The sequence below is a fragment of the Mugil cephalus genome, chromosome 19, assembly GCF_022458985.1.
Source record: "Mugil cephalus isolate CIBA_MC_2020 chromosome 19, CIBA_Mcephalus_1.1, whole genome shotgun sequence".
In the NCBI taxonomy this organism is placed as follows: Eukaryota; Metazoa; Chordata; class Actinopteri; order Mugiliformes; family Mugilidae; genus Mugil; species Mugil cephalus.
Genome location: NC_061788.1, coordinates 7,804,202 through 7,827,949, shown reverse-complemented (window position 1 = coordinate 7,827,949; position 23,748 = coordinate 7,804,202). Strand labels below are relative to the sequence as shown.

Sequence of the window (23,748 nt, the reverse complement as noted above, 5' to 3'; positions counted from 1 at the left end):
AGTTCATTACAGTTTCCAGGATTTTTAACAATTTCTCTGCGCACAGGGATGGAAAGCCTGTTTTTCCACAACAGAAAAGTGTCTCATTTCTCAACAACAACATTAGCCCGAAGGTTTCGCCCAGTGTGAACGGTACGTTTTACACCTGAAACACATTTTGCTTGCGTCTTATATTTATCGTATAATTGCAACGTTGTTTTCTGCTCAAGGGTTCCTTAAAGGAGACAATTCAAGAGACACAGAGGGTCTTGCGGCGCTTTGTCCTTCAGAGGTGAGTTAAGAAATATATTTTAATTTCCTCGCTCTTTAATCATTTTGTGTTTTATATTCTGTGTGTTTAGCTAGGAAGCAGTTTGAACAGTTTTGCTCGTGCAAAGATTAATTTGCATGACCAATAAAATCAATAAAACCCTTCTCAGCAGCTAGTTCTTATCACTAAACCTGTGAATCACAAATGATATGGAATTACACAGTTCTTATCTTGTTTGCTGAAAATGCAGGAGGAAATCATAAAGCTGGATCTGGAGAAGCCGGTGGCAGGAGGTCTGGGTTTCTCTGTGATCGGAGGCGAGAGGGGGATCTTTGTTAAATCCATCACACCGGGGGGAGTAGCAGAGTCCTCGGGCCAGCTTCAAGTAGGAGACCGGCTGCTTAAAGTAAGTACTGTTCAACTCCCTGTGCATAGAATATAATTGAATATTAAAGGGGTAGGAAACAGGGACATGTTATCAGTGATGTGGCAGCAGTAACTTAGATTTATCCTGGAAAATCAACCATTAAATATTCAGATGATAGATGCGAAAAACCTTTAGTGATCAAAAGCGAGTGGGCACCAAGTTGAACTAAGCCTCAACTTTGAGGTGACAAAATTGAGGCTTAGCAACTGGTACATATTTAACATATGACATAAACAAGAAGCTCCACAAATTGTTATCAAGGGAAGTTGCATCTAGGGCTGAGCAATACACCGGTTCATACCGAATACTAGTATTGTTTTTTTTTTTTTTCTGTCTTTTTTTTCCCTGTCACTGTGAGGTGTGGTAAAGATAGAAAGAGGCACAACGAGAAGACTTGTGCCAACAAAAACAGTCCCTGTTTTGGATGAGCTGTCCCTAAAAGTGTCCCCAATTTTAGCTTTTTATGAATGAGAAAAAAAATGTTGCGCGCAGATTACAAGTATTACGGTAGCCGGTCACGCTGCTATTGACATTATGGACATAGCTGTTTAAATATGTCACCATAAATTAAACCATAATTGTTACTGTTTCTTCATTTCATCTTGATAACATTTAATTCTTTTTATTTTATCTCAGAGCTGTAAATGTTGCCAGATTTCCACATCAGCAGGCAGTGTTAACACAGTTAACACAGGGTTACGCAGACCTGTTTTACTACTAGTGTGGGATTATTCTACAATATTTACTCATCATCACAGTAAAATAGTCCACCCTTAGTCAATCTACTGCATTAATTCCTCTCTCAACCAGTAGAAAATGTTGTGAACACAAAAAAAAATACCATATTTTTTTGGGTGTCATACCTCCCAGCACTAGCTGCATCTACAACAAGCAAAATAATTTATATATAGCTTCATTAAAAACTAAATTTATTCCATATTGTTCATTTACACACACAGTGATCCAAATGCAGATAAACTCTTTTTGTAATGTGCTGTGACTCACTGCCAGGTCTCGAGTGTTTTAGTCATGACTGCCTTTCTTTACCTTGCAGGTAAATGAAGATCTAATGACGGGTGTGTCCCACACCAAAGCTGTCACCACCATCCGTAAAGCTAAAGGCCTGGTACGGCTCATCGTGTCCAGACCGCCAGACCAGAGTCCAAACACGTACCTGGCCTATCTGCCCATCAACTCCGACAAGTGCAATGGGAACGCAGGTACAAGCAGACGCCTTAAACGCTGAATTTATGTGATGTTGTTTCTGATTGTTCTTCTAATAATGTGACCCTTTCCTCCTTGTTACTTCCAGATTTGAGCGAGGACAGTGGAGTGAAGACTAAACCGTGTACTGAGCTGAAATCTGGCAGCTTCCCTGTCATACCGCCGATAGGTAAAACATAACAGGGTAGAGAATGGACTGGAAGTCTCTGTAGATTTTACAAAAACTTGATAATATTCTCCTGATTTCACAGATTATGATGAGGATCCACTAGAGCAGAAAGGAGAGCGGAGCACGGAGCTTTCAGAGGACACGGACTGTGATGGCTCTTCTTTACCTGAGGACTCTCCTGAGGTACAAATCAAACCCACCACATTAATAAACCATTAAAGCAACATGTCGGTTTTATATCTGTTTATATTTCTACTAAATTAGAGTTCCCGGAAAGTGACATGGCAGGAGGAGAGTGTTGACGATCCAAGGAACGAAAAGTACAGTTTTGCTTTTTTCTGGTTAAAAAAAACGTGATTAGTTGCGATTATTATGACATTATATACTAACATCTATTCCTGTTGATTGGACAGCTACCTGCAGATGAGCGCTGGGCAGCCAGAGGAAGACGAGATCACCTGGGGAAGTGATGAACTGCCCATTGAAAACATGAACTCAAAATCAAGAGATGGTACGAGTCATTTTTCTTAAGATGTTGCGTCTTTTTAATGTCAAAATGATGCGGCTAGATTAATCACAACTGTTTTGCAGGCCAATACAACATTGTTATGCCTTATCTGTGTATTTTTATGACCGAGTTAAAATTTTCCTCCTTTGTTTTGATGTAGTAAATACAAGCAGCCTGTGTTTTATATTTTATGATATATGTGACATTGTTTCTCATAATATACAGGCGGGCCAATCATCACAGAGGATGAGCTGACCACTTTGCCCCTGGTCAGAGTTGTCCCTGACGGCCAGTACACAGGAGCAAAGCTCAACACCGTCGTCCGCATGATGAGGGGGCTCCTGGAGCAGAAAGTCCCGCTGCAGGAGTTTGAAGTAAGGCCCTTTGAACGAACCGTCGCTGCCTTTTCAAAGGGAGCTCGTGGTTACGACGTGGGGAATTCGTGTACATGAAATACTTTCACGTTGTTCGAGTGCTAACATGAGCTGGAAGTCATGAGAACACATCTGCTGGCCAACTGTTGGTGTCTAGAGGCAAACAATTCAGAACATAACAGGAGTATAATCTCATGTAGGAAATGACACAGTGAAAGGATGAGGCTTCTGGGAATATTAACATTCTCTCCAGTCATGTAAAATTACAAAATAAATCTCTATGACTGGATTACAACATATAATACCGTCCACTTCCACTATTTCTGAAAACATCAGCAAACACATCAAAGCTTTGATAAAATTTTCCACTTCTGAGACTGTGAATATCCCAACAGGGGGAAGTTTTTATGGACTCTTGTCGTGAACACAGTAAACTTGATCCCATTTAAAGGCCACATGTGTTACATTAGATTTTCATGAACATCTGTTTTTTTTTTTTTTTTTTTTTTTTTCCTCCCTGGCAGAATCTTCAGAACCTCCAGCCACTGGACGACTGTTTAATCGGCCAGACGAAGGAGAACAAGAAGAAGAACCGCTACAAGAATATTGTTCCATGTGAGTAAAGCTACGAGTCTCTTTCGACTCTTTTCAGTAAACGTCGCTGAACGTTTTGGATGTGGTTTGAATCTTTTGCAGTCGACACAACTCGAGTGATGCTTGGCAAAGATGGAGGCTACATCAACGCCAACTTCATAAACATGCCGGTGAAGGATGAGAACTTCCTGTACATCGCCTGTCAGGGCCCCTTACCCACCACTCTGGGGGACTTTTGGCAAATGGTGTGGGAGCAGAAGTCAAACGTGATCGCTATGATGACCCAGGAAGTAGAGGGGGGCAAAGTGAAATGTCAAAGGTACTGGCCGGACACGCCGAGGACAGCAGAGATGGTAGATGACAGGCTGCAGGTGATGCTGGTGAAAGACCAATACCTGGACAACTTTGTTATCCGACACATCGAGGTCAAAGACGTTCAGGTGATTGTTTTTTTTCTCCTTCTCTTCTTCTCTTAATATGCACATAATATGTTTAATGCAAACATTAACATAGTTAATTCTCTTGTTTCCAGACTAATGAAGTCCAGCTTGTAACTCACCTGAACTACACCGGATGGCCCGACCACGGGACGCCCTCACAACCCGATCAGCTGCTCACATTCATCTCCTACATGAGGCACGTTCATCGGTCCGGACCCATAATCACGCACTGCAGCGCAGGCATCGGCCGTTCAGGGACACTCATCTGTATAGACGTGGTCCTGGGGCTCATCAGCAAAGATGCAGATGTAAGTTGGAGCATCTCGGTCTTGTTTGTCTCATCAGCTGTTCACAAGGAAGCATCTGTTCTCATTTTCTCTTTTTTCTGTAGTTTGATATTTCAGATGTCGTAAGAAATATGAGACTTCAGAGACAGGGAATGGTCCAGACAGAGGTGACTTTGCTTTTAGTGTTAAATAACTCATGTGTTTTGATGACACGTCCCCCCTTTGTCTCACATATTTCCCCTTTTGTCTTTTCAGGACCAGTATATTTTCTGCTATCAAGTGATCCTCTATGTCCTCAGATGCCTTCAAGCGGATGAAAACATCTCAGGATAATGGAAGGAGCCGCTGTCGCTGTCATGACTCTTCCCCCGAGAGCTTAACAAAAATGAGAGTCGACACAGGCAGAAATTGCCAAATTACACTACATGTTTTTTTTAAATATTCGGTTCCTTGAGAGTAAATCTTTTAAAGACGTTTATATTTTTATGTTTGCTTTTTGAGTTCTCTCTCTCTGGCTGCTACTTCCTTTTTAATTCATTTATGAGAACTGCTGATTGTATTTCTTATTGTCACCTACAAGAGACACTAATATTTTTTTTTTTTTTCAGATTCTTGGATATTCTAAAATAATTCTGAAATGATCATTGATTACATATTTTATGTGGAGCAATATTGTGTATTTTTGAAGCCTATTTTGATGCTGGAACATGTCTTGACAGAATACTATGTCAGTATTTGCTATGTAAATCTATTATACAGTAACCGCTCGCTGCCTGAGGTAAATGATATTAAAAGTGTACATATTCATCTTCTGAAAATTAAACTGGATTCATTTTAAATGTTGTGTCGTTGATTATTGTTTGGGTTTAGCTGTGTATTGTTGGGTATTGGCAAGGACTTCATGATACGATACTTGAGTCACGATACGATACATTACTGCGATATTATGATATGTAATTCATTAGACAAGTTGAGTCAAAAAAAACAACATTAATCCAAATGATCCATTTCCAATTTATTGCACTTGTTCAAAAAAAGTGGTGGTGGAGGTGCGGAAATCATTCATAATTGACCCAAAACATGACGTTTTCTTTTTCTTTTAAAAGACATTCAAAATCGATATTGTGTCGGAAGAAAAAAAATATTTCAATATATTGCCACATCAATATTTTTTCCCCACCCCTAGGAATTCATGTTTTCCAAATGTTCCATATATGTAAGTTTTGTAGTAATTAAACATAAACTCCTTATGTCTTGAGATTTTGCTTTTCTATATTCATGTAATCTTCCTTCCTCACGATGCCATCTATGTTCTGAAGTGCACCTGTGTACCTTTTGCTGTAAAGCAGCTCCAGAACATGATGCTGCCACCCCCATGCTTCACTGTTGGCATGATGATAGCGTCCACTGTGTGGAGCTGCAACCCATCTTTTTTTATTTCATGACTGTTTTGAAGCCATGAGTTTTTCCTTGCTGAGCCTCTCATGTTATGACGATGTAGGTAATATAGATATCCTTGTACCCGCTTCTGTTTTGGGATTGGTGCATACTTTTCTTACTAAAATACATTCAGCCCTTTATGAACCCCCACTGATCTACTGTGCTAATACAGCAATGTAACTGTCAGCATATTGAACAGTCAGAATTTAATCATATTGCAAAATACAACAAGTGTGCATTTTGATAATTTTAATTAATTGCGCCAAATGTAAAATTATACTTTGATGGTAACATTTTAGGTGAGTACTCTCTCCATTGCTGGGTCCTAGTGAATCTAAAAAATAATAGGTGAATAGTAATTATATAATGAGACAAATACTTTTGGTTTGCACTTTTTTTAAATTACGTTTACAATGTTTAGTGGACACAATTCTTCTATTTTTAAAATAAGTTTTTGTTTATGTTTCAGTTTATTTACAATTATATAAATATATAAAATCAGTAAATGAGAAATAAGTACAAATCTGTTTTTTTTTTTTGTTTTTTTTTTTTTTTAGTATTTTACACTAATATATAAGCATTATACTTAACTACTGTAGTTAAGAAGTGGCTCAGGCTAACTACTGCTAGCAGCGTCTAGTTAGCACGTTAGCCCCTCAATCCGAAATAAGAAGTGTTGTTAGCATGTTAGCTCGTCAATGTATCCTTAAAGAACAGTTACAGTGGGGTGGCCGGACGTCCCCGATTTCTGGGGACAGTCCTAGTGCATACAGTCAATGGGATAGTCCCCGTTTTGGATGACCTGTCCCCTGACTAAAGCTGTCCCCGATTTTAGCGTTTTATGAATGAGACAAAATATGCTGCGCGCAGACTACAACAACGGTTATTACGGTAGCCGGATAGGACGCCACAGTGCTTGTGAGAATGTTGTGCGCAGACTATAACTATTACGGTAGCCGGTCGCACTACGAGCAGTTTAAATATGAATAAATATGTCAACATGAATTAAACCGTAACTGTTCATGTTTCTTCATTTAGTTTTATATAGTATATATATTTTTTTCTATGTTAGAGACCAAATGCTGCAGCAAATATACAGCAACTCATTCTGTAGCTTTAAACTCAGGGCGGAAGTGGTGACCGGAGATGACGTCAGCCCTTCCCTTGCAAATTAAATGGCAGCGTACACATTGGCCACGCTTGCCCTGTGAAAAAAGTACCGTTCTCCATTATTTTTTATATATATAACATCTTCAGAACCACCCGAAACCATGTCGGGACGACAAAACAACAAGTTACCCAACAATTTACCACAACTTCAGAATCTCATAAAAAGAGATCCGCAGTCTTACGTAGATGAGGTAGGTGTTGTTAGCTCACATTGCTAAAGTTGTTAGCCAGTAGTTTAGTCTTGTCGCTCTTACCTGAACTGTCAGGATGCTCCCGCGATAATTCACTGATGGTTGTTCTTGTGCCTTCTAACAGTTTCTCCAGCAGTACCGACACTTTCAGTCCAATGTACAGATCTTCAAACTGCAGCCTGACAAATCCAACAAGGAGCTGTCAGATCTTGTTATGTTTCTAGCTCAGGTAAGCAAGCAAGGCTGCTGTGTACAGTGGTGCGTCAAGTGTGACATATACGTAGAAGTGTGTCTTCTGTGACTTGTGTAACCATTCCTGTTTTTTAGGTTGCTCACTGTTACCTGCAGCACCTGTCCACCTACCCCAAAGAGCTGTCTGAGTTGTTACTGAGTTACCACACAGTCATAGAGCCAGACCTCCGAATGGTGAGAATATCTGTGTGTGTGTTTGTGTGTGTATTCACATTAGGCTGTAAGATTCACGGCTTTCAGGTGACTTGAAATGGGTTTTTGTGTTTTCTTATCAGACCTTCTGCAAAGCGCTGATTCTCCTGAGGAATAAAGATCTGATCGACCCCACAGGACTCCTGGAGCTCTTCTTCGAGCTGCTGCGATGTCACGACAAGCTGCTCAGGAAGGTTAGAGCCTCAGTTATCTGAGAGAGAAACATTCCCTCGTCCCGTCTGATCACGGGACAGTGTGACATGGCATCCCTTAATTTTGATGTTTCCTCCTCCTGTTGCAGATGTTTTAATTTGCTTCCCTCTCTACACAGACACTTTACACACACATCGTGGCAGACATCAAAAACATCAATTCGAAGCACAAAAACAACAAGGTCAACACGGTAAGTGTTCCTCACGTGTGACGGCCTGTGAGACACGTTGACGTCGCCGCAGCTCACTCTCTTGTGTTAAATGCTGTGTGCTACAGGTGTTACAGAACTTCATGTACACCATGCTGAGAGACAGCAACCCCACGGCAGCAAAGATCTCCTTGGATGTGATGATGGAGCTGTACAAAAGGAACATATGGTGGGTTGAAACTGAAATATCATATGCAGAGAGGAAGTCCTTCTTATCACTTTGATCTCATTGTTGTTTTTTTTTATTCATGTCACAGGAATGATGCCAAAACAGTCAATGTCATTACAACAGCGTGCTTCTCCAAAGTGACCAAGGTATGTTTGTTTTTTTTTCCAGCTGGAAAGCATTGCTACTTATGTAAAAGAAACTATACTGTTTATATATATTCACCATCTCTTTCCTCTCCTGGTTTAGATCCTTGTTGCAGGTCTTAAATTCTTCCTGGGCACAGATGAAGATGAGAAAAATGACAGTGATTCCGAATCAGAGGCAAGAACTAAAATTGTTCACGTGAAGAATGCAGGTTGATTTTATTTATTTTTTTTGTGTGTGTGTTGTTTCACTAAAGAATCTATGTTATTTTTAGAAAGAGGGTCCGTCAGCGAGAGACCTGATGGTGAGATACTCCACGGGCAAGAAATCCACCAAAAACAAGAAGAAGATGGAAAAGGCTATGAAAGTCCTCAAGGTACCGCCGTAGTAACTCCTGTAGAGGTTTATGTGCGCACATGTTCAGCGTTTTAACTTTTTACTTATTCTGAATTCTCTGGGCAGAAACACAAGAAAAAGAAGAAGGTGGAAGTGTTCAATTTCTCCGCCATCCACCTGATTCACGATCCTCAAGGTAGACTCACTGCTCTGCAACACGCCTCCGTCACAAGTTATCTGCCTAAACTCATTTGTGTTGAACTGTAAAAACCATCAAACATCTCTTTTCAGAATTCTCTGAGAAACTCTTAAAGCAGTTGGAAGTCTGCAAAGAGCGATTCGAGGTGAAGATCATGATGATGGAGCTCATATCGCGGCTGGTTGGAATCCATGAGGTCAGTGACTGATCAATGAATTAGCCTCCATTAATGCGTTTCAGTGTGTTTGTAGCGAATATGTACTCATGGCTGTTTTCCGTCTGCAGCTCTTCCTCTTCAACTTCTATCCCTTCGTCCAGAGGTTTATTCAGCCTCATCAGAGAGGTAAAAAATAAATAAATACAGAATAAGGAAAAACTGTGTTTTGGTGAGACGTTGTCTAACAACTGTCCACTGTCTCTGTAGAGGTGACAAAGATTCTCCTGTGTGCTGCGCAGGCTTCCCACCAACTGGTCCCCCCAGAGGTACGCTACGCATGAATTCACTTAACCCACCGAGTTCAACTTAACACACTAGTCCTTCATCCATATTTTTTAAATTGGGTGTTTGTACATATGCAGATCTTGTGTCTTATGTCTGTTTTTCTTGTTTTACATTTGTGACCAAGCAATAACGTTCGTCCTTTGACACTAACAGATCATCAACCCTGTGATCATGACCATTGCCAACAACTTTGTGACGGACAGGAACTCCGGAGAAGTCATGACTGTGGGGTAAGGAGAGGAGACTGGTTACAGCTGCAGCGGCAGAGTTAATAAAATACACACTTATGCAGCCGTCTTACGCTTCACTGTTACGTTTAGAGGCACCATTTTATGTTAAAACACCGAAGGAATAGAAGTGATCAGTTTGAAAAAGCTAGGTTTTGGACAGTTTGAAAAACAATTTTCTATGTGAATGGACTCTGGCATTTCTATCATTTGTCTAACGTAGCGATATACTATAAGAGCCCTCTGATTGGTGGTCAGCAGACATAAAAAAGGCCTGAACTTTAAATTTAAACATACTGTTATTTTCTTTTTTCTACTCTGTGCATAGTTTTAATTAACTGGATTGCTGAGATGTGTATTTTTTATGATAATCACCAAAAAGTTAAATCATTTTTGTCTTTCAGTATCAATGCCATTAAGGAGGTGGCAGCCCGCTGTCCCCTCGCCATCAATGAAGACCTGCTGCAGGACCTGGCCCAGTACAAGACTCACAAAGACAAAAGTAAGGATAACATATTACACAGGATTAAGATCACAGGAGAACTCGGCTACGAGAGGTTTACCGGGTGTGCTTCTGTTTGGACTCGTACTCAGATTCACGCCGTGTGCTTTGCCTTTGTTGCAGATGTGATGATGTCCGCCAGAGCTCTGATCCAGCTGTTCAGGAACCTCGATCCGCACATGCTGCACAAAAAGGACAGGGTGAGCTTGCAGTGGATTCCTCTGTCCATAAAAACATAACTTGGGGGAAAAAATGTGAAACCTGGGTCCTGCCATCTTTGTGGATGTTACTATTTTTGTACCACCGCCTGAACATGAAGAACATCCCATAAGAGCTGCCGTTTTGTAGATAGTCTGTGTAGATAGTCTCTCACAGTCTCTCAATAGCCATCATGTCAAAGTCCTCTTAGCATTTTTCCTGCATCTAACATGTCAGCCCAGAAGGAAAAAACATTCTCTTCATGACTAATATATACACCCACTGACAGGTCCCATGGTAAAGAGGTAATCAGTGTTTTTCACTTGACTGGTCGGTCATAATGTTATGGCTGATCGGTATATGCCACATGAAAAGAAGCAGGAAAAACTAAAGTAATTGTTCATGTCAGATAAAGTTTGTGTTCTTACCTACGTAAGAGGAGAGCAGCGGCAATAAACTTTTCATAAAAAAGCAAAAGCAAGGATTTACTCGTAAACCAGCGACATATTAAATAAATGAAATGTTGACAACGCTCCGCTTGTTGTCCAGGGGAGACCCACCGAAGCTTCAGCAGAGGCCAAGATCAAAGACTATGGAGAGCTCGAGGCTAAAGACTACATCCCAGGAGCTGAGGTCCTGGATGAGGAGCAGAAAGAGGGAGAGGAGGACGAAGGTCAGCTGCTGTTGTGTTATTGGTGGAGCTACAGAAGCTCTAAGCGGCCATGTGTTCACATACCATTTTTTCTGTTTTCCTGTGGTAACGAGTTAATTTTCTCTGTTTTCTCAAGATCTCGTTATATTTAATTCGAGAGAGTTCTGTCATGCTGACTGATGGATGCCCTCAGCACTATAGTGTAGTAAAATAATAGCGTAATGTAATAGGTAATAGATTTACTGTAAGATGAGCCGATTGTTTTGTGCTTTAATGTTTACTAGATGATGGGAAAACAAAGCTTTGTTTTCCTGAGATCTCGAGAAAACAGAGGAAATAATATGTATGAGTACATAGCTGCTTAGGGCTTCTGTAGGGGAGCCATAGCATTTCATGCTGTCTGTGTGTGTGGAGCTTATACATGATTAATAGATTAATATATAGCATGTTATTTCATGTGACAGAGGGCTGGGAGAGCGCCAGCATCAGCGATGATGACGAGGATGGGGAGTGGGTGGACCTTCACCACTCATCTGATGAAGACACAGGAGAAGTGGTGAGAAAAATAATAACAACAAAAAGTCATACATATGGGCAGATTTCTCGAAAACTAAGTGTTAAATAGGAAACCGCTGCCTTGTCTTTGTTAGGTGGAGAAACTTCAGAGCATCCCGCTTGAAGAGAGAAGAGCGAAGGCAGCGGCGGTGAGCGGCAGCAGGCTCCTCACGCAAGACGACTTCAAGAAGATCCGTCTGGTCCAGATGGCCAAGGAGGTCAACGCTGCGCCGGGGAAGGGACAGAAGAGGAAAGCTGTGGAGATCGACGATGACAGCGACAACGAGTAAGGAAAAAAATATTTAAACCGAGAATCAATCTTATTCACGAGGATACTTTTTTTTTTTTTTTAGTGTCAAGTTTTTGATTCTTTTAACTTTTAAGTTGGAGTGCTAATTTATATATTTTTCTCCAAATCTCTCAGACGGGAGGTGTTGACCTTGAGAAACATCGAGAAACTGCATAAGAAACCAAAAGCAGACAAGGAAACGCGACTGGCAACAGCAATGGTAAATGTGGAGCGATGTCAAATGGTCAAATGGCAGTGTGTTTACATGCACAGTTTAATCGAGCTATGCTCAAAAAAAAAATCTACTTCCTGAATGTGGTCCTTCTCCCAGTTATAACTGACAGGAACATGTCCTCCTCCTCCACACTAGGGGGCGATATGTGTCTTTTCAGCAGGTTTATACGGCACCGTTGTTGGTTGACCTATTATATCATATAATAAAGCATGGAGACATTAATTTCAAACAACAACCAGATGGATAATAGTTCAGCTTTTTTAATATTATATGTTACATTAGCGATGCTTTTGGTGCAGATGAGACGTGCACTATCCCTCAGGTTGTTCTTCTACCGGCTCTGTTTGCTACTGGCTTTTGTGGATGTTTTTGCTCCGGGGTGGTACACCGTAATGGGGGAAATCTGGGTGTCTTAACTCCGATTTTAGTCGGAGTTACGTGGTTACATACATTTAAATTGTCCAGTTAAAGTCGGATTAAGACAGTAATTAGTTTTTTTCATGTGCATGTAAACGTACTGAGTGTTATCCAACACAGGGAAATTCTTTTCTGCCATTTAAGATCAAAACAAAACAAATATTTAAGAAGCTGGAATTTATTATTATTATAAAAATAGATGCGGGTTCATATATTTTTCTAGTTGTTTGTTTTTTGACCTCTGATGTATTTGGTTTCATATTCATAGGCCGGACGCCCAGACCGGAAGGACTTCATCAGGAAGCGGACCAAGCTGAACCCACACGCCAGCACCAGCAACAAGGAGAAGAAGAGGACGAAGAACTTCATGATGATGAGGCACAGTCAGAACGTCAGGACTAAAGGCAAACGCTCCTTCAGGGAGAAGCAGGTAAAGTCACGCCTCTTCGGTTGTGTCTGATGGATTGAGGCTAAACTGATTAAATAAAAACCTGCGATGCGTTTCTTTCTTCTAGATCGCTCTACGGGATGCCCTCCTGAAGAAGAGGAAGTACAAGTAGGACACCCGGGCGTCGTGTTGTGTTTGTTTCCTGCCGGCTGTCAGATGGTCGGCACAAAGCTGAACTTTGACCGTGTCAAATAATCTTACGCATCCTCTCAGTGAGCTGTAAAACTTCTTCGATGTTAATGGATTTCTTTCAGTGTGTGAACTTTGCTCTGAAATAAACGTATTATTCTACGAATGTGTTTTAAATTACGCCTGTGTTTTTATTACATTTCTTTTTATATATACCAGATACACTCACTGGCCACTTTATTAGGTACCCCTGTTTAACTGCTTGTTAATGCCGTTAGGGGAGGGGCCTCTGTGTGTTCTTTTCTTAACAGTGTATATTTAAAAGTAGAAAAGTTAGAAACATATTTATATAGACATTTTAGGCTGGTTATTTCATACTTGTGTAAGTTCAGTTCACTTTTGGTATTTCATGATGATTTGCAGAAATATGCAGACCCGTATACACAGTGCAGGGAGCTAGATTAGGATGTATAGGATGTGTTGTTAATGTGTAATTTCATGTGAGATTTTATTGGCCAATATAGTCATATAATAATTGTAATGACAGTGCAACATTTCCTCACTTTGCGTGTTGCCTTCTAGTTTAGGGCCTTATTTTGAACACGCCAGTCTTATCTACTGTTATGTATTCTGTTTAGTCAGACCTGAAACTCTAATGTGATACTGTTTTTTTCTTTGTGTGTGCGTGTCTCTGTGTTATAACTTTGCTTAACTACTGCATGTAGTTAAGTAGCCTTAGTGGTTAACTCAATATTTTTTTAAACTTTTGCAGGAAGTGATGGATCAAATTAACTTTATATGTGTGTGTATATATATATATATATATTCTTATAATCTAAAGGTTATAATTTGTTATTGCTTTGTTTTGGGGAAGCATTAACGTACAGTACGTCACCTGTTCTAATGTCCTAAATACATTTACATTTGTTTACCACTTAAGGTTAATTAACCACATATGTTAAAATCATTAATCTTGATTTTCTCAATGAAAAGAAAAAATGTCTTAAAAGTAAAACAGTCTTCTCATAGCCTGCAATAACACACTCGGGTTGGAATTTCCAAGTACCCTATAAAGGGTTAATCGGCTTTAATTAGCCGGAATCCGCTTCTAATGTTCAGCTGCTCTAAAACTACAACTCCCATGAAACACCTGGAATCACAACAAACGTGCCAAAGCCAAACATTCCGCTCAATGAAGCCGGCATTTTAGTTCGTCCTGCGACATGAGGTATTTAAATTCAGTGTGTTTCACTTAACCCGACGGCTACTTAAGGTTTAATAGCCATTTGTGTCGTTCTACGTTTTCACATTTACGCTAAACTTCTGGTTAATTCCAGCCTGTTTTCTTTCAGTAGCGTTAGCTGTCATGTGGATGCTAGCCGCTGTTAGCTTAGCGTAGCTAGCTGGAATCACTGGTTGAGTGTAGTCCTTTGATATAGTCTTGTTTTTTTTATAAAACATGAAAGAGCTTGTGGAGTGGAAATATAGTTAACTCCGTGTTAAGTGGCTCGTTTGAAATCCGAGCTCTCCTCGTCGTTTCACAGACTGTTGACGCGTGGTTTCAGTGTTTGCTGCTTTTAAGATTTTATTTTCGCTCGGTTTTAAGCTAGCAGCAATAAACCCAACTACTCTTTGACTCCCATAAAATAAAACATCGCCACGTCAAAGGCAGTCACAAAAGTGTTATCCAATGTTTACACTAAACAGCAAGGTGCAGGATTTAAGACGTGAGCTTGCCAGTTTATTTTTATTATTACATTGTGTTACAAGGGTGAACCATACACAGTGGTCATACCTTTTTAACCTGGGTCAATTTAAAGTTGTTCATACTACAGTTAAAGAGAGACAGTTTTATTTGTTGGGACGATAATGGCGTTGTCGTGGTGCCCGATACATCTGTGTGTAGGCTATTTAAAGATGAGATAAATACATGAGCAAGTGGAAGGATTGGAGCAGCTTTGACAAGGGCTAAAATTAGTGTTGGTTAGACATCTGTGTCAGAGCATCTCTAAAACTGTAGCTCTTGTTTGTGGGAGTTCCCCCAGACTGCAGATTTCTGCACCTGTCAAAAGCTTTTCTTGGTATCTAAATAAATACCAGGACGTGAGTTTCACTGAGGAATGCTACATTGTCATGAGGTTTTATCAGTGTTACTCACTTAACAGGTTTTAATGTATCGGCTGATCGGTGAGGATGTTAATAATATCTGGGTACAAAAAAAAAAAAGTGTTATATTCCACATGACTTCATGTTCGCTTCAGTCACTTAAACGGTGGTTTAAGCAGAAAGCAAGTTCAGTAGTTGCGTAATTGGAAGCTCGACGCTTTGGTTGCTTTGTGCTCTTTGAAGTAGGTGAAGTAATCTGACATGACAACAGTAGGTCCTCTGCGGTGCATGACCCTCTTTCTCTATTCTTTTGTGCCTGGCTGCTTGATGGGAGTCACATACAGATGCACAGGAAAAAAAAACGAGGCTGTTGGTGTCGAGCTGAGCGGCCGTGTAATACATCTCTATCGTTAAATTATTGACCATCTAACTCCACTTGCTTCTCGTGAATAATGTATAGCAGAGCGAGGACGCTGAGGCCATTTAAGTGTCCCGGCTGTTTTTTTTGAATGAATTTTTACTGACATGAAGCAGAACAGTCTCGGAAGACGTGGCACGCAAAGACGAAGCGAGAGAGGGGGGGAGTCTTTTGATCGCCAGCGCATATGATGGGACTTGATGTTTTCTTCTCCTATAGCTGAGCGGACTAGTGATGAGGGGGCGATACACTGAGTCTATTCAGTGTCAGAGGCATAGCTTAAAAACAGAGACACTGCATCATCTGTAAGGTGGAGCTGTCTGCTCCCAGTTTCTGTGTTCTGAGCTGGAAACACATCAGCCGTGGACATTTTTCTTCCGATTCTCCAATAGGTAGGATTTATTTCTCACTTTGACGGCTCGGTCCTCTAAGTGTTTGCACGGAGGAAGCGCTTTGTCCTGTTTCTTCGCATTTGGCTCCAGCCTTTGCTGAAAATGACGCTGAGAGGGAGGAGGAATTCTGACCAAACTTGTTCAGCTGGCAGGCAGCGTCTCCTACCACTCGTTGCCCTTTTGTTACCTCCGCTGGAGCTCGTAGGATGGTATTTACACACAGTTGCGCTACTTGGCTGCTAATTGGTCTCAAATGAGTCAGGGCAATTTAAAATTTTGCCTTTTATTGCTAAGGGTGGGAAATAGTTTTATACTGTTTACTGCTTTTCTGTGTAATGGGCCCGAGCCAAACACGACAGTGTAATTATTTTCAGTCCCACAATTTTTCATTTTTGACATGTAGCAATTTCTGCTTAAAACAACACTCGAATAAACTGTTTCTGTTTCATATTTGTTCTGTTTTGTTTGCACACCTATCGCGTGCCGGCTACATTAACGAGAACAAGATGTGATATGTTGGGAGATGAAAAATACTTGAATCTGTTTGTATATCTGGAACCCAAAACTGTAAGAAAACATCCTCTCGTCTCTCTTGTAGGTGTTGTTTACTGTAACGCGTTATGGCACCAGGGGACGTGGTGCCAGACCATGCCAAGCAGCAGAAGACCAAGGAGAAGCGGCCGGCGAGCAAGACACCGAAAGCAGAATGTGAGCCTGACGGGTCGTTCATCTTCGAGGCTCACGAAGCCTGGAAAGACTTCCATAACTCCCTGAGACATTTCTACGAAGTGGGGGAACTCTGTGATGTCACACTGAAGGTAGAGCACTCTGTGTGAACTCCAGTTGTTTTTTTTGTCTCGGCTGATTTTTACAGAGCTTTACATGAACCTGTTTAGAATTTTAGTTGGTTTATTTTCTGTCTCTGATATGGATGCACACGTGAGCTAATTAATATATAAACATGTGCCTTCTTTTATATATTTTGTCTTTGTTTTTGTAGGTTGGCAGCAGGATGATACCATGTCACAAACTGGTACTGGCTTGCGTCATCCCTTACTTCAGGTATGTTCTGCCCTGAACTTCCATCACAAACAGTAGACAGCAATGTGCCCAATTCTCTTTAAGGAAAGTTTATTAAATGTAAACATTCTCCTGATTTACTTGCACCTATTTACACCTGTGTTACTGGTCCCGCCCGCTTCAGATGAAATTGGGCTGAATGTGGCTCCCGAACTAAAATGAGTTTGACACCCCTGATGTACAACATGTATCAGCACGAAGATGTGCCAGTGGATGTGTTTTTGCCAGGGAATGATGTACGACTAAGTCTAATTTTGTAGTTTATTCAAAAATTTCTGCTGCAATTTCTGAAATTATACTAGAAACTTCTAGCATGGCTGGATTTTAACATATTGTGAAATCAAGCTTTTTCTCACCCTCGTCCGTCTCTTCCTGCAGAGCCATGTTCCTGTCAGAGATGTCGGAGGCCAAGCAGGAGCTGATAGAGATCAAGGACTTTGATGGGGATGCCATCCAGGACCTGGTGCACTTTGCTTACTCCTCCAAACTCACTTTAACTGTGGACAACGTCCAGCCTCTGCTTTATGCTGCCTGCATCCTTCAGGTATGGAAACACAAATGTAGACTGTGCATTATGCATGAAATATAAGTTCTTCACTTTCATTTTCAAGGGCCCGACATTTACGTATCATAATTGTTTCATTGTCAGGTTGAGCTGGTGGCGAGAGCCTGCTGTGAGTACATGAAGGCCCACTTTCACCCCACCAACTGCTTGGCAGTTCGGACCTTTGCCGAGAGTCACAATCGCGTGGATCTGATGGACATGGCCGACCGCTACGCGTGCGAGCACTTCAACGAGGTGGTGGAGTGCGAGGACTTCACGTGCGTGTCGCCCCAACACTTACGTACGTTACTGTCCTCCAGTGAGCTCAACATCCACTCAGAGACACAGGTGTACAATGCAGCAGTGAAATGGCTGAAAGCAAACCCACAGCACCACGAGGCCTGGCTGGACCAGATCATGTCTCAGGTTAGAGAATGGGGGTTTTTTTTTGCACCGGCAGCGTTGCTGTGGTCTGGCTGAAGTGAATGCCCTATGTATCATTGGCAGTGTCTACCGCATAAAACCCGGTTTACTAATTACCCAGATGTGCTTATCTGTGTGTGAAAATAGTGTCTCCATATATGTTGACACCTTGATGATGACTCTCCTTCAGGTGCGCCTCCCTCTACTCCCAGTGGAGTTCCTGACTGGAACGGTGGCAAAGGACGAGATGATCAAAGGTAACCTGAGTTGTCGTGACCTGATGGACGAAGCCAGGAACTACCACCTGCACCACAGCAACAAGGTTGTTCCGGACTTTGAGTATTCAGTCCGCACCGTACCACGGAAACATACCGCAGGTAGTGCTTATATCGTGGTGTTTCTCCCTGTTTAATTCCCCTATAAAACCCCAAACGCTTTCTGCGTGTTCATGTGTTGTAATGCATCCTATTTAAAGTGTTAGGTCATAGTTGAACTTTGCGTCTCTGCGGTCAACTTAAAGCGCTCCCGCTGTTTTGGTTAATGTATGTGCAGCAGAGCAACCATTAAAAGAGATGGTTCTGGTTGAATATAAACCAAAGGGTGAGATTATTAAACATTTTCAGCAACAACTCAACATATGGAAAGAAGCTTCTCCAGGAAATTATAATTTTGGCTGAATGCTGCAGCGTGACCCCAATATCTCACATCTGTACCTCAAGGGAGATGATATGTTGGTGATAAATGATCAAACTCTCAGAGTGCTACTTGTTCTGGTTGGTGCCTCAATCTCAAACATAATAATAAGTTCCGTGTTCATAAAGTGTAGCATCTTCTCTTCTTTCCTCAGGGGTTTTGTTTTGCGTGGGCGGCCGCGGAGGTTCAGGGGACCCGTTCCGCAGCATCGAATGCTACTCTATCACTAAGAACAGCTGGTTCTTTGGTCCTGAAATGAACAGCAGACGACGTCACGTGGGCGTGATCTCTGTTGGAGGTAAGATTTTTTTGTTGTTGTTTGTTTTTAGTAACACTTAACATCATAAAATACACTTATCAGCCAAAAAATTAGCTGCAGATAAGATGCACGTTATCCCTCAGGTGGCTCTTCTACTGACTCTGTTTAGCTTCTTCTTCTACAAGCGACTTTCTTGGATGTTTTGGTACCGGGGTCACACCCAGCACAGCAGTTGTGGAACATGTGCACACACGTTGTCCGGTTAAAGTCTGATTAAGTGTATAGATGCTGGAGAAAATCCCTTTCTAATTCCATTATCTGGGTGTTTGAACTGGATAAGGAGAACTCCACTTTTAGCTGGAGTAACGTGCTAACATGCACTTAAGTTGTCTGGTTGAATTCGGATTAAGGCAATAATTTGTTGGGTTTTTTTTCCACGCGCATATAAACGTACTGAATGACACTCCTTGATGTCAGAAACTTGACTCCATCCCCCAGTATCCTGCAGCCTGACACATTCAAACACACAAATGCTTTAGGAACAACTCAAAAAAAAACATGAAAAACCTGGCCTCCAAATTCACCAGATCCCAAACTGATCAGGTCATAATGTTATGCTTGATCAGTGTCCGGTGTGGTGACAAGCTGGAGTCGACCTGTCTGACTCACAAAACCACAAAAACTCACTCATCTTCTGTTTGATGTTGGTTTCTTCAGGTAAAGTTTATGCTGTTGGAGGCCATGATGGCAACGAACACTTGGGCAACATGGAGATGTTCGACCCTCTCACTAACAAGTGGATGATGAAAGCTTCCATGAACACTAAAAGGTACAAAGATACTGTGTAAATATTATTAGTGAACAGAAGCTGCTGAAGAAAACTGGACTAAGTCGTTTTGACATTTCAGTTACATTTTCACTTTATCTCTTATAATGTTGTAAGTATATCGTCTTTAAGCAAGTGTGTGTTTTTCAGGAGGGGTATAGCCCTGGCAGCTCTTGGCGGTCCTATATATGCTATTGGAGGTCTGGATGACAACTCCTGCTTCAACGACGTGGAGCGTTATGACATCGAGTGTGACAGCTGGAGAGCTGTGGCTCCAATGAACACACCCAGAGGAGGAGTTGGATCTGTGGCATTAGGGGTAAAATAAAAAATAAATAAAAATAAATCCATTACTTAACCTCTAATATGTGACGCCTTCACTGATATGCACCTTTTCCTTGTCAGAGTTTTGTTTACGCGGTTGGAGGTAATGACGGCGTGGCTTCACTGTCCAGCGTGGAGCGGTTCAATCCGCACCTCAACAAGTGGACGGAGGTCAGCGAGATGGGCCAGCGGCGGGCTGGAAACGGAGTCAGCAAACTCAACGGCTGCCTCTACGTAGTGGGTGAGAGGACCGAGATTTTATCAAGCATCAACCTCCGGGTCTGAGAGATGAAGCTCATGTGGAAGAGGCAGAAACTGCAGTTCATCGAGTGGCCACTTGAGGCTCCAAAACGGAGCAAATCCCCATAGATGTTAAAAAGCCCACTATTCATGACAACTGTACTGGGGTCATTTTTTTATTAAGGTTTAAAATTCTGCATAATTAAGGGAACTAACAGGCAGTGGAGTGGGTGGGCGGATCTCAAGGTCCGACACGTCCCCATGTCCATATTTTGGAATATCCGAGTGTGGGCGGAGTGGGTTTGTCCATATAAACACACAACGGGTTTTACCTGTGGCATTCACCTCTTTATATTCGATTCTGTTGACAAGCACATCATTTTATTTGGAGCCATATACAGTAGTTTATGTTTAGTAACTGATTGACAGAGCGTCAGGGTGAGATTTTTATTAGATAAAGATAAGATAATCATTTAATTTATCATTCAGTCAATTTCTCTCGTGGAATGCTTCCATTTAAATATTTATAATTTACATATTTTTTAGTGTTTGAATAACCCTGATCTTTTTTTTTTTTACTATTATTTATTTAATTTAATTTAATTTTCTAAAGGTGGCTTTGATGACAACTCGCCCCTGAGCTCCGTGGAGCGCTTCGACCCACGCGTCCACCGCTGGGAGTACGTGTCCGAGCTCACCACTCCTCGGGGCGGAGTCGGCGTCGCCACCGTCATGGGGCGAGTGTTTGCGGTCGGGGGACACAACGGAAACATTTACCTGAACACGGTGGAGGCCTTCGAGCCTCGAATGAACAGGTGAGGAGGAGAATAAGGGAGGAGCCGTGATGTGTTTCTTGCGTTTGTGAGTCAACAGGTTTTCAAATATCTGTGTTCAGACACAGACAGAGGAGATAAAATTCTCACCAATCCAACACGTTTTAGACATTATCTTTAAGTCAGCACTTCACTCATTCACCGATACAGGACCTGTCAATCTAAGCTTCCTGTACGCAGTAGGCCACGCCCCTATCGCTGCTGAGCCAATCACGAGGCCACATATTACACTCTAACTCTGTCAGGTTCTCTGCAATTAGCCCTGAGCCAAATGTTTACAGCAGTTGCATGGTCAGACTATTGTTGTTGCACATGTTTGAACTAAAAAAATGTTATTTGAATTGTTTAATTAACTAAATCTCTCATCAGTTTGGCCTGAAAAGACACCTGCTGTAAATGACACTAAAACAGCTGCTTCTGTGGTGCAGAAGATGTGCATTAAAACTGAGCTTCTGCTTGGGAAGATTTTAAAGTAACTGGGGACTTAACTTGTTTCTTTTGGCTCTTTTTTAATATTTAATCTTGGAGATCTCTGGTTTTGTTCTCTTGGCCTCTTCTCTCCACAGACCTCATGGTTTGTTCCTAACTTGTGCGTCCTTTCTGTTCAGGTGGGAGCTGGTGGGCTCAGTGTCCCACTGCCGGGCCGGAGCCGGAGTTGCCGTCTGCTCGTCTCACGTCAGCCAGATCAGAGACGTCGGCCAGGGCTCCAGCAACGTGGTCAACTGCATGTGACGGCCGCTCCGGGGACTAACAGGTGACTGTCGGCCAGGCCACGGTCAGATCTGCTCACTGCACAAGCACATGACACACACAGAAAAAAAAAAGAAAAGCACACCGTTATTCCACCCAGCAACCACAGTACCTGAGGAATAATGGGGAGACTTCACTGACTTGAAGTGGACATTTGACAAATCTGAAGTCTTCTCCGACAAAATGACTAAAACGTCTCCGCTGGTGTTACTTGCAATCATTGATGTAGTATTTTGTACTGTATTTTCTCGTATGCTTTGACATAGTTTTGACTTTTTTAAGTGAAAAATATTCGTGTTAAATATAAACCCCTCGCGACTAAGAGGAGAGTTTGGATTTAGAACTACTAGCTAAGTGAAGACTTTATCGCGGGGCCACTATGAATTAAAGCTGACTTTAATGAGACTATCTTTGGGTTACTGGGAATTTTGGGGGTTTTCTTTTTTCCGTTATTCGAGGTAAATGCTGACAAATCCGTAAACTGAAGACATTCAAACTGGATCCAGCCTGTGCAGGTAAAAACATTAACACATCTGTGATGAGATGTCGAGATGCAAATATTTTTCCTATGTTGATGAACACGTTCCTGCAATCTTACTCCAGGTGAAATCAAACCGTTTCCAGGTTTGACTTTCAGAGTGTTTGAATAATCGTTTTAAGTCGTCGGCTTGAGAGTCCGACGACGCTGTGAATGCAAATCCGTTTCAGCCGCCTGCTAAATCCCAAGTCGACTATCACACCTCCTCCTCGGGTCCGAGGAAGGAGTCACCGACTGTAGCTGAGGAGCAATCAGAGCAATATGGTGCAGCCCTCCTGTCCTTTGCCAGTTTTACATTGTTGTACAGAAATCCCGTGACGAACTTTCAAATTAAAGCTGACGATAGCTGGACTGTCAGAAAGTGTTTCCAGATGAGACGGTTCTGTTATATTTTAATATATGGAAATTTTTTGTATAATAATGACGATGATAACAACAACAATAATAATAATAATAATGATATAGGCGTATCTTTGGTATTATTCGTAACTATCTAATCTGTTGCCGTGCACTATTTTCATAGAATAGATGTGAAGTTTATCGAGTATATTTTTGTCCTGAAGAATTTCATGTCATTATGAGTCATTATGAGATGTTTATTTAACACGTGACGGTTTCTGCCATATCCAAGAGGGAAAACTAGGTAGAAAACTTTAAAAACTGTTTGTACAAGAAAAATATTATTGCACAGTTTGTGTGATTTTTACAACAAAACTGAAGCCAACTTTGTTAGCTAACGAGTCTTTTTGTTCTGTTTTTTTTTTTGTAAATTTTGACGTGTGAACTTTTGTGTTGTTCTTCCTCTTTTGACTGCTTCCATCTTGTGTTTTTATTGGTATATATTGGTACAATAAAGCTATGTGTAAAGTTCACCGCACGCCTCATTCCTTCGCCTCGCTACGCAAAATTATAATCGCACACACAAAATTTTATTTTCAGAAAGTCGAAAATGCCTGTTGAGGATTATAACTCGATATAAACACGCAATTGATTTCACATTTGTGTTTGCCGTTGTGTAATGTCCCGTTAAATCGCGTTAAAAAGTAACACTTTGAGGCAGAGGGCAGAAGTTTATTGTCGGGCGACATGTGGTTGTTGTAAACCGCGCTTCTGGACTTTGTGGTTTCAGTGGGTCAGATGTGAAGTCTTATGGGACTTATTAAAGCAAAAATGCTCAAACAAGTTGTGCACATGAGCAAAAGTGTGTAAAACCTCTAGTGTGTTTTAATTATTATTGTTAAGTGGGACGATTATGTTTTAAAGTTTCTGCCAATTTCAGCAATTGTTCTTTCCTGGAAAGAGGAAAAATGGCCAAATTTTTATTTATTTTTTTGCTTTGATCGGGTAAGTACATTTTATTTGTTCAACAATTGAAAACAAA

The 23,748-nt window shown here is 41.3% G+C and overlaps 2 protein-coding genes across 7 annotated transcripts in view; both read left to right on the top strand.

Moving 5' to 3' along the window:
* ptpn13 (protein tyrosine phosphatase non-receptor type 13) overlaps positions 1-5,112 on the top strand; it is a 38,783-nt gene extending 33,671 nt beyond the window's left edge. For all 6 annotated transcript variants that reach the window (XM_047569880.1, XM_047569879.1, XM_047569878.1 and 3 more), the window contains 14 exons: positions 47-132; positions 210-271; positions 501-656; positions 1,732-1,897; positions 1,990-2,070; positions 2,153-2,253; positions 2,335-2,390; positions 2,484-2,581; positions 2,804-2,952; positions 3,477-3,567; positions 3,649-3,986; positions 4,079-4,294; positions 4,378-4,440; positions 4,529-5,112. In XM_047569880.1, coding sequence (XP_047425836.1) covers positions 47-132; positions 210-271; positions 501-656; positions 1,732-1,897; positions 1,990-2,070; positions 2,153-2,253; positions 2,335-2,390; positions 2,484-2,581; positions 2,804-2,952; positions 3,477-3,567; positions 3,649-3,986; positions 4,079-4,294; positions 4,378-4,440; positions 4,529-4,606 — 1,741 coding nt within the window. In that variant the 3' untranslated portion in view covers positions 4,607-5,112. The remainder of the gene's footprint in view (positions 1-46; positions 133-209; positions 272-500; positions 657-1,731; positions 1,898-1,989; positions 2,071-2,152; positions 2,254-2,334; positions 2,391-2,483; positions 2,582-2,803; positions 2,953-3,476; positions 3,568-3,648; positions 3,987-4,078; positions 4,295-4,377; positions 4,441-4,528) is intronic.
* Positions 5,113-6,862: 1,750 nt separating this feature from the next.
* Positions 6,863-23,239, top strand: sdad1 (SDA1 domain containing 1). Its single transcript, XM_047569856.1, has 32 exons — positions 6,863-7,074; positions 7,199-7,303; positions 7,402-7,500; positions 7,602-7,712; positions 7,850-7,921; positions 8,008-8,108; positions 8,197-8,254; positions 8,355-8,429; positions 8,527-8,628; positions 8,715-8,784; positions 8,880-8,983; positions 9,073-9,130; positions 9,212-9,270; positions 9,443-9,519; positions 9,921-10,018; positions 10,142-10,218; positions 10,766-10,889; positions 11,333-11,424; positions 11,519-11,709; positions 11,848-11,932; positions 12,633-12,816; positions 16,560-16,675; positions 16,858-16,919; positions 17,316-17,481; positions 17,587-17,907; positions 18,095-18,281; positions 18,752-18,895; positions 19,574-19,685; positions 19,833-20,001; positions 20,088-20,247; positions 20,860-21,061; positions 21,688-23,239. Exons 1-32 carry the CDS (start codon positions 6,985-6,987, stop codon positions 21,809-21,811), a joined length of 3,795 nt encoding a protein of 1,264 aa, XP_047425812.1. The 5' UTR covers positions 6,863-6,984; the 3' UTR covers positions 21,812-23,239.
* Positions 23,240-23,748: the final 509 nt, after the last annotated feature.

What these genes read in the sequence shown, in the direction of transcription:
- sdad1 (XM_047569856.1), top strand. Translation starts at nt 6,985, where the DNA reads ATGTCGGGACGACAAAACAACAAGTTACCCAACAATTTACCACAACTT. An exon ending in ACGACAAGCTGCTCAGGAAG is followed by an intron (nt 7,713 to 7,849) that starts GTTAGAGCCTCA and finishes CTCTCTACACAG; the next exon opens with ACACTTTACACACACATCGT. An exon ending in ATGCTGCCTGCATCCTTCAG is followed by an intron (nt 17,482 to 17,586) that starts GTATGGAAACAC and finishes TTTCATTGTCAG; the next exon opens with GTTGAGCTGGTGGCGAGAGC.